General features: G+C 35.6%; 1 protein-coding gene across 1 annotated transcript; it reads right to left on the bottom strand.

The window, feature by feature from the left end:
- Positions 1–202: 202 nt before the first annotated feature.
- Positions 203–5207, bottom strand: LOC148874974 (glucan endo-1,3-beta-glucosidase 6-like). The gene is made up of 2 exons (XM_088965934.1): positions 4625–5207; positions 203–1639 (listed from the first exon to the last, which is right to left on the bottom strand). Exons 1-2 carry the CDS (start codon positions 4966–4968, stop codon positions 535–537), a joined length of 1449 nt encoding a protein of 482 aa, XP_088822060.1. The 5' UTR covers positions 4969–5207; the 3' UTR covers positions 203–534.
- Positions 5208–10093: the final 4886 nt, after the last annotated feature.

The raw sequence follows: 10093 nt of genomic DNA, 5'->3' as shown, positions 1-10093 counted from the left end.
AGGGAGATGACCAAATCAAGAATCGTTGAACAGAGCAAGCACGACTGAATCAAGAATCACTGAGTAGAGGAAGCACAGCTTGATCAAGATCCACCAAACTCAAACCAAATCAAGATTTGCAGAAAAGAAACGAGGAATGCAGAGGAAGCAAGGAGATGCGGATTGCCATTCTGATACCATGTAAGAATGGTATCGAGATAGGAAAACAAAGCAAGAATTTCTCATTCTTGTGTATAGTTTACATGTACAAAGATATATATAGAGAGGTGATGAGTCACCGACTTTGCAGAGAAATTTTGTCTTTGCTCATCTGTCCATTTGTCTTTGCTCAGAGAAATTTTCATAGAGGAAGAGCCTAATGGGAGAATAATTTTTACCATCTTTTCTTGTAAGATACAACCACTATAATCACTAAAATAAAACTCTCCTTTGAATACACTCTGAGTAACTGTAGTTTTCTTTCTTCAATGTATAACTTTTACAATAGGTTTCAGAAGGGACCGAGAAAAACCCACTCAAGAAACCACTTCCACATTACAAAGAACCCATAATTCTTAGAAACTCAAACATCCACAGAACCATAACCCAAGCTGCAAACCAACCACCACGTGGTCCACTGGAAGAACTAGTGTCACTAATTCCAACCAGAAACCTGCAGTCACCAATTGAAGGGTCAAGGAAAGTAACCAGTCCAAGCCCATCAAAATCACAGCTCTGTGAATCCTGTTTTTGCAGCTGATAATAACTGTTAAACGCGTAAGAAATATTTCCCTTGGCCCCAATTCCATTGCATGAACCCCCATAGACGAGTGTTGTGCAATCTGCAACACTGCAAGCAAGTTTAATGTGACTTACCACACCTGAAAGATCCCTGGTTGGGTCTGCAATGCACCATCTTGATGGAAGATATTGGACGTTTTTTGCATTCTTTAATACCCCATTGCCCATGTTCAGAGAGTACTTCGCCTGGCCATCAAAAGAGAAAATCCCCCAGTGCCTCTCGAAGTTCCCAGGAAGTGTGCTCTTAGCGCATTCATCAAGTAGACTGAAAAGATAAATATCCATGGGCGGGACTCCTGGTCTCAGAGGGGTTCCCTTGTTGCTCAGGATGTGATTTATGAGGCCCTGATTGAAGGCCCTTGCAGCAGTGAGATTTGCACTCAGGGCTCCATCTGTGGGCCAGCCTACCTCACCAATTACTATTGGCATCTGACCATATCCAATTCTGTTGAGAGCTGCAACTAAAGTATCAAAATTTCCATCAAATGCATTGTAATAAACATTTTGCCCATCTGCAACCGGGTGAGTTGTTCCCTCAAAGAATGCATAGTCCTGTGGGAAATCTGAGTTTCCATAAAGACTTAGAAAGGGATAGATATTGACTACAAACGGGGAGCCATTTGCACTGAGGAAGGAAACTAATTGAGTCATGATTTGTGTTAGTTCCGGCCGGAAGGCTCCCTGAGAAGGGAGGGTAGACTCATAAGCATCAGCATTGCAAGGAACTACTAGCTTCACAAATCCTGCCAGATTTGCTTTTGCCAAGGACTGCTGTAGGTTGAGCAAAGCAGGCATGACATAAGGCTGGAATTGTCCTGAGTAGCTCATTAAAAAGGGCTCATTCCCAACTGCGATGTACCTGTAATCAAATTGTGGACATTAAGAGCAAGTAGAAAATGCACTCATGGAGCTCTTCAAACTAGCATACAAAGATAAATGTGGAAAACGCAAAGATTTTTCAAACTAGTATGCAATATACACTTTTTTTTTCAGAATAAATAACTGATTATATTAAGAAATCAAAGTGGGTACATGAGATGATGTACAAAGTAAACAAGTCAAAAAAATAGAAGTTACATAAGCCAGTTCTATCATTAAACAGAGCTTCCTTGTGGACACCAGACCTGGCCAAGACATCTGCTAAAGAGTTTAATTCCCTAGGAAGCCAGTTAAGTATTACAGTCAAGGAACCTATAATATCTCTTGCCTCAGCCAGCTAGTGAGCTATCCTCCAAGGGATGTCATCCTTCTCTTTGAGCCACTTTATAGTATTAACAGAATCACCTTCAATAGCTAGGAAAGACAGTCCCAACTCTTTCGCAGTTAGGAGCCCTTTAAGTGCAGACAGAATGTCATCCTTTGTAGAATCAGCATTTCCAATCAGTCCACTGAAATCCACCATAAACTTCCAGCCCTCCTGAATACACCACCAATCCCCACTGCTCCAGATTACCCAGGGCACTTCCATCAAAATTTGACATCACCTCCTCTTCCCAAGTAGGAAAGATTCTGGGACAATTCTGGGGGAGTTAAGGATCTCCACCACATTACTTTGAAAGTCATTCAATGAGACTCCTTTGAACTCCAAAAAATTAACCACCCACATATTACACAAGTAGGTTATATGAGAGATCAAATCTTTAAAGGATTTAACTTTGTTTTCAAAGATACGATTGTTTCTTTCGTCCCACACATAGACTGTAAACAATGGAATCATTACCATTTACCAGAATTTAAATGGGGAAGAGAGTCCAAATTTCATCAAGCCATACAGCTAAGTTTGTCATTTATTGTATATATTTGACCTTTTTACATCAAATCATTCATCTATTGCTTTTTATTATTTTTAAATATAAGTAAAAAATTGGTTGGTTCCTATATGATTTGATGTAGTCAATTACCTATACCCTATGATGCACCCCCTATCTCTTAGAAAACCTCTCCTTTAATCTCAATTTTCTACCCCTGTCCTCTATCCCCACATCACATCCCTCCTACAAGCTTTCCTTTTCTATCTCATCTTCCTAATACTAATTAGGATTATTATACCTCCCTCCCTTGTCTTTTCTTCTTCAGTCCTCACCCTTCAATCATCCTCCCTCTTTCTATTTAAGAGTTGAAACAAACCAGCCTTGGGTTTTTCACATCATCTATTTCAAGAAAAATACAAATAAATAAAATAATTTAACTTTTATGTAATTGGATTCAGTGCTTGCAGTTATTCAGTTCAGTGTTTACAAATAATGGCAAAGGTGACTGTATTGCAATTGTACCACGCATAATGTGGACTGATCTGTACTCCAACAACAAATGTGACAACTGACAAATTGATTGAAAGAAGAACTACGATTCTTCAACTTTTTATTTCACATATGGATGTTGAGTATGGTAGATTCACAAAATGCTTGTGAGTTCATCTTAGGCTATTGAGTTCTAGAGCCACTATAAGATCCATAAATGTAGTTTTCTGGATCGTTTTGACCACTTTGTTATTACTGATGCATGGAAGAAAACTCACCTGTGAATTTTTCACTTCATTAAGAAAAATTAAAATTACAAAAAAATACAAATAAATTAAATAATTAATTTTTATATAAATTTTCTGCTATTGCAATTATAAATAGTGATTGTATGCATGCATAATAGCTTTGTTTAATCATTTAAGAATTAATGTATTAAAAATTCATATTTTATTACTAGTAACTAGTGTAATCGAAAACTTCATTTTTGAACAAATGCCCTTGCAGCATTAATCTGTGCATCACATGGGTAACTTCTAGTGTGAAAACTTTCAGCCATCGTGGTCCATTAATTGTTCTTCTATCGTAAAACTTAATGCCTACAATATATGCATGTATTGTGTATAAGTTAGGTGACAAACACACAATTGCACCAAGAACTATCTTAACACCTAGCCTATGCACAATACATGGAGTAACAAATAAAAAAAATAAACTTCTAGTATTCATATATGAAAATTTTAAGAACTGATGGTAGGAAGTATCGTACTCAAAAGAGATGAGGAGCAAGGTGCCGAGGAGTGGAGTGTGATAAAAAAAAATCATTTTCTAACTTGGAAGTTGTACCCAAGATCAGGGAATTGTGAAAGAAGCAAAAAAAATCACAAAGTTAACAACAATATTGTCTTAGAAATCAAGTAAATATAGCTCACTTGGAAAAAAAAAAATCGTTCTTGACAATGCTAAGGATGAATAGTATGTTAACATTGAGAGAACATGCTAGTCCTTGACATGTCAATGGTGCCTGGTTCTATTTCTTCAGGACATGGTGCTATATTTGTTGAACGTGGGTTCTGCTCCACCAAGACACTGAAGGGGGTAACAATGAAACACTTCAGGCCAAATTGGCATCTACAGTCTTGTAATACAAGAGTGAATGGAGAAGACGCTGAATTCGTTCAAGGGGCACCTCTAAATAACCTTGTGCAGGATGGGAAGCAGTCATTTCAATGAAAAAAAACAAAGAAAAAAAATTAACGGATATACATAATAGCAAATAAGAGATACTACTAAGTATGTATATATGAAACAACCAAAGAAAATATTGATAGAAACAATAGATATAAAGGAAACCGATTAAAAAATAGATATAAAGATAAAGAAAGGTCAAGAGGCATTGAAACAGAAAGACTTCAGTTCAGAGATTGTAAGACCAATGCTTGAAAAGAAAGAATATCTCAACCAGGCAATAAACAGAACAAAAGCATATCGAGAGAGAAGACTTACATCAATCTAAACCCAGAACATTTAAGCAACAAAATATGAAGAGCGAGCAAGCAGGAGAGGAATAAAATACAAAACGGACAGAATACATGCATATATACCTGATATCAACGCCACCTTTAACCATATATCTGGACACATTCTGGCGAACCCACAAATCTGCAGCTACAGGAGATGAACTAAATACGGCTAGCATCTCATTTGGAATCCCTACCATAACCTCAATCCCGCTCCCCATTAGAGATAAAAGAACATCTGGCTTTGCATCAAAGATCTTGACTTTGTGTATCTTATTTTCCTTCATGAGATCGACCACAATGGAGGGTGAGAGCCTGTGAGAAGATATTGTCCCCCAGTTTACGCCGATGGCAGATTCCACCATTGGAGCCGAGCTTAAAATGAGTAGAATAGAAAGAAATGTTGCAAGAATGTGGATTTCTGCCATTTCAAAAAATAAGTGTCGATATCAGAGGATTTCGGGTGGTCTCGAGGGATCATATAGACATGGAATGGGGTTTCAAGTTTTCAAAGTGCATAAGCATAACAAAGGGAGGAGATGCGGGAAGGGAGAGGACGGAGGACCGGAGGAGTAAGTTCAGCCTTGATGGGGGTATGAGACTATGAGTGTGAGCGAGCAGTGTAACTTCCTAAAAAGGTAAAGCGAAACTACTACACAGTGCCTACAGATGAAAATAAGTGATAACAAAAAAATATATATTACTTATCATCACTAAAATAACCCTTAATTATCATCACTAATACGACGATTAAGTAATTAATTTTGTTAAACTTTAATTATTTAATTAATGAATAAGCCCTTAAAAGGGCATATTATGCAAATTCTCATTGTTCAAGGAATTTATTAGGAGAATAATATGTTTTGTTGTACAGTTGCTAATTACTACAAGCCAAAATAATACATTAATCAAATAAATCAAATAATCAGTCGTGTATTAACTTAAACAATTGTTATTGGCAGGATATTTGCATTGTAAATTGTGGGCTTCGTAGTTCGTAGCAGTGGTCCGGACTCCGGACTCCCGGGTCGGAGGTTATCAGTTATCACCCCGAGACCGAGACTCTCCACAATGCAAGTTATTAATGTAATTCGATTTGGCCTCCATCCTTATTCAATTCATCAAATACGTCGAGTCCCTGAAATATTTTTTACTTGTTTATCGAAAAAATAATATTTTTCTACTTGCAATAAATGGTGGCCACGGACCAACATAGAAAGCATGTCGTTGTCACAGGTTTGTCCGTTGGGACTGCGTGGATGTCGATCAATTTTACTAATTCTGTATAAGGTTGCGTTGGGACTGCGTGGATGTCACAGATTAGTTTTTATATCAATAATCAATGTAAAATTTTATAAAACTCCACTCTACTCAAATGTCAATAAAATCATGTAACTTTTTACATTGCAAACTAACATCGACAAAATCAAACTGACAATGACGTTTTACACCATAAAACAAATGCAGCCTAAGCGAGTTCTATTAATATAGCAAGTTGAGTTGTTAGGGTGGGGAATGCAAATGAATTGGATCAGATTCAAATTAAGGTATATTCAAATTCGATCCAAAGATTCCATTGGATCTCATCATAAATACTTATTTAATTTCAATCAGGATGTGGATATTCGAATCTGATCCAATCTGATATTATTTTTAAAAATTAATAAATTATTAAAAGGGAAAGAAAATGTAACAATTTAAATAAAGAAAAATAAAAAATATGAATATTTTTTCAACTATTTTTTTCATGTATATACATGTTTTTCATTAAAAAATAAATAATATACCAAAATTTACAAAGTACAATATAAATAAGATATATATATATATATATGACCTGAATTTAGATCCGATTATCCAATCCGATCCAAAGATCGAAATAAGGATATCGGCCTTTGAGACAGTTCTGAATCTCCTTCGATGAAAATGCTAAACTCCCCAAATGATTTGGCAATGATGTGTGCTTCCAAGGCAGCCCAAGCCTCCATAGTGTTCGATGGAGCAATGACCCACCAACTTACTTTTATAGATCAACACTTCTCCTTTGTCATTTCTCACAATACAACCAATCGCGGGCGATCCATCACTCTTACTTGACGCATCAGAATTTATCTTGATCACAGCTTCATTTGGAATGGACCATGGTTTTTAAAATCGAACCGATTAGGGGTCCGATTATCAGATTGAATGGTCCGATCGTTCCAACTGAATACTCGGCCCGTTCTAACAAAAAAAATAAAAGAAATTCAAAAAATAAAAATAAGTCAAAACCGCTCGAACAATTAATTGTCCAGTTCAATGGTTCGCTGATCAAAATCAACGATTTTAAAGGGAAATTCGGTTTTTGGGGAAAACGGAATTGGTCATTTGACAGATTCCCGGTTTTTCCAGTCCAACTGTTCGATCTGGTCTGATTTTGAAAACCATGGAATGAACCATCTCACCCATATACTCTTAGGTTCCTTCTCTATTCTTCCAATGTTATGTAATCTGTTGAATTCTTCGCTATCATCCACAGACTTACTAAATAGTATGGCTGGAGGAATGGTGATATTTTTGAAGACCTTCCCATTTCTACTCTTCCATAATCTCCATAAAAAAAAAATAAAAGAAATCTTTTTTTGTGGGTTATAGCATTAGTGGTTCTAGACACTCTTTCCCACCATGTTCTAACACCATGCCCTAGTGATTGGGTCTTAGGGCCCGTTTGGTTTACAGTTGGAATCGAAATCAGAATCGAAATGGTCTAATCTGATAGTATGTTTGGTTCAGACAGAAATGGGAATGGGAATTGAAATCAACAGGAATGAAATGTCATTCCCAAAAGAGAGACAGAGAATGATTATTTCCTCAAATGAGGAAATGCCATTCCAAAAGAAATGGGAATGGAATTCCGATATTGCTCAACTAAACAGTTGGAATTGGAATAACCCATTCTGATTTCGATTCCAAATCCCTATTCCCACAAACCAAACGGCCGGGGCCTTAGATTTTCCAATTGAAGAATACTCCAAGTCTGTTTAGCATAATCACAGTTTAAAAATATGTGGTTAAAATCTTCCGCTTCCCCATAAATACCACTCTTTCAAAATATATGGTTTTGCATTTGTATTTGTAAGGATCAAAAACAGGAAATACTTCAACTTTGGGGGCAATTTAGGGGGCAAATTCTCATACTGTTGCCCCTACTGGGATTAAATTCATGTCAGATCCGGTCAACATGTTGTAGGTCGATTTTATTTAGGGTTTGGGTTTGGGTACCATACCAATTACTATCAAGTCAGACTATTCGGACGAACCCTATGGATGTGGGTCTTTAAAGTTGGTCTTACTCAATCTCAATCATCATCCCCTTTTGAATTCTTTAAGTAAATTAAAGTAAAAGACGGTTGTGTCGGTTTGGAAGTTGATGGGCATTTGGACTTGATTTGTTTGCAGCGCATTCTCAAACCACAAAGCAAACACTGCTTTAATTCTTTCTATTCAATTTAATTCAAAGAGTCGAGACATTGCTAGTTTGCTATTTGCTGGAGAGAGAAAGAGAGAAAGAGAGACAGAGAGAAAGAAATAATGATGCAAATGCACCTCAGCAGTTCCAATAGGAGGACAGTAATCAAAGAGAAAGTAAAAAGTAGAAAACAAATCAAAGCGGCTTTATTCTTTTAAGCAAAGTCTGTATTTGTCTCACTGTCAGTTTGCTTAGCTATTACATTTGATATAATGTGGGGATGTCAGATGTGAATAAAACGCCCATACTTCTTTATAATTTTTATTTTTAACACCACTAGTATAGTATAGGGCCTATAGGCATAGGTGATAGGTGTAGTAAACCCACCCAGCAGCTGTCTCGTTTGTTTATGTTTATGTTAGGCGGCGAGGCGCACATGGCCACCATGTGATGAGTTCGTGGTGTGCATCCATAACCCATAACCCATATCACAATTAAAAAGAAAAAACAAAGATAGCTGTGGTCATAGAGGTCAAATATGAGTTAACATCAGCGCCCCACACCACATCTCAACCGTGCATTGTAAATTTCTTCCCATGATACTGATGTGAAATTGTTTGTTGTCAATTAAAAGGGTGTTTTGTAACGTGTATGAGAAATTGAAGATATAGACTAATCTATACCATACTTTGTGATAGAGATCAATCTACACTCTCTGAATTGTGGATAAAATTATATGGATTTGTTCAAATCATACTTATTGATTTCATATATGGCTGTTCATAATAAGACCCAAATTGACTAAATCGACCAATTTGGTCCAATCCAATCCGAATTGGCCGATTTTTCTTTATCACTGGTCGGTTTCGGGTTACAAAAAAACATAAACCGATGGTTCGGTTTGGTTTCGATTTTCATGTGTGAAAATCGAAACTAAACCGACCCGAACCGACTTAGACATTTATATTATATATATCTGATATATTTCAGTTTTAATATATATTTTAGATATATATTTGTGGAAATATATATTATATTATATATATATATAAAATATCAGTTTTAATCCATCAAATCATTTTTAATTTCCAGGCATCCAGCCTTTGCTTTCTTAGACTTGAATCCTTAACCGTTCACACCGAAAGAATCATTCACAAAACCGACCCAAACCGACCAGGTTGGTTTTACTTAGTACTAGGTCAATTTCGGTTACATTTCTAGGTAAACCAACCAGGTCGGGTCGGTTGGAAAAATGCCAACAAACCGACCCAACCCGACCTATGAACAACCCTAATTTTGTATATATTATATACAACTTGTGAGATAATTTACACAATCGATCATGTAGGGATGCAAACAGATTGGATCGGATTCAAATCAAGGTATATTCGAATCCGATCTGTTAGCAGAATACAAGATCCAATTGGATCTCTATGATTTAAATCCGGATATGTTAAGGATGTTAGATGTATGAACTTAATCCGATCCGATTCAAATTATGAAAAATTTTAATAATTATTAAAAGAAAAAACAAAAAAGTTTATATAAAGAAAAACAAAAAATATAAGTATTTCTTTTCAACTATTTTCATCATGTATATTACATGTCTTTTTATAAGAAATTTACAAAAAATGCAATATAAACATATTTATAAATAAATATATTAATATATACATATATTTTTATAAGTAAATATGTTTATAAATATATACATATATAGATCATTATCGGATCCTATCGGACCGGATAGGGGTGATCCAAATTCCAATTGGATCAAATCCAAAAATTCGATAGAGGGTTATCCGAAGCTAACAAAAATAGGAATGGATTTCGATTGAATGATCTGATCCTTTTGCACCCATACGATCATAATGAAAAAAAAACCCAATTTAAGCTAAAAATAATTTGAAATAATAATAAAAAATAATAATAGATAAAATAAAATGCCAATACATAATTACTAATAAATTTAAAAATAAATATATTTATTATTATAATATTATCTTCAGCAATAAATATTTAAAAATAATTTCATTATAAATTAAAGGGTAAATCTCTTAAACTACTCCTACTGTTCACAAAATTGACAAGCTGTACCCTTATTG

The sequence above is a fragment of the Nelumbo lutea genome, chromosome 1 (genome assembly GCF_056320005.1).
Source record: "Nelumbo lutea isolate HS-2025 chromosome 1, American lotus-T2T, whole genome shotgun sequence".
Lineage (NCBI taxonomy): Eukaryota > Viridiplantae > Streptophyta > Magnoliopsida > Proteales > Nelumbonaceae > Nelumbo > Nelumbo lutea.
The sequence above is the reverse complement of the archived record's forward strand: the minus strand, read 5'-3'. Positions and strand labels throughout refer to the sequence as shown.

Bases quoted from the DNA above. Each gene is read 5' to 3' on its own strand.
- LOC148874974 (XM_088965934.1), bottom strand. From the start codon at position 4,968: ATGGCAGAAATCCACATTCTTGCAACATTTCTTTCTATTCTACTCATT. The intron at 1,640-4,624 runs GTATATATGCAT...ATTTGATTACAG, and splicing joins AAAGGTGGCGTTGATATCAG to GTACATCGCAGTTGGGAATG.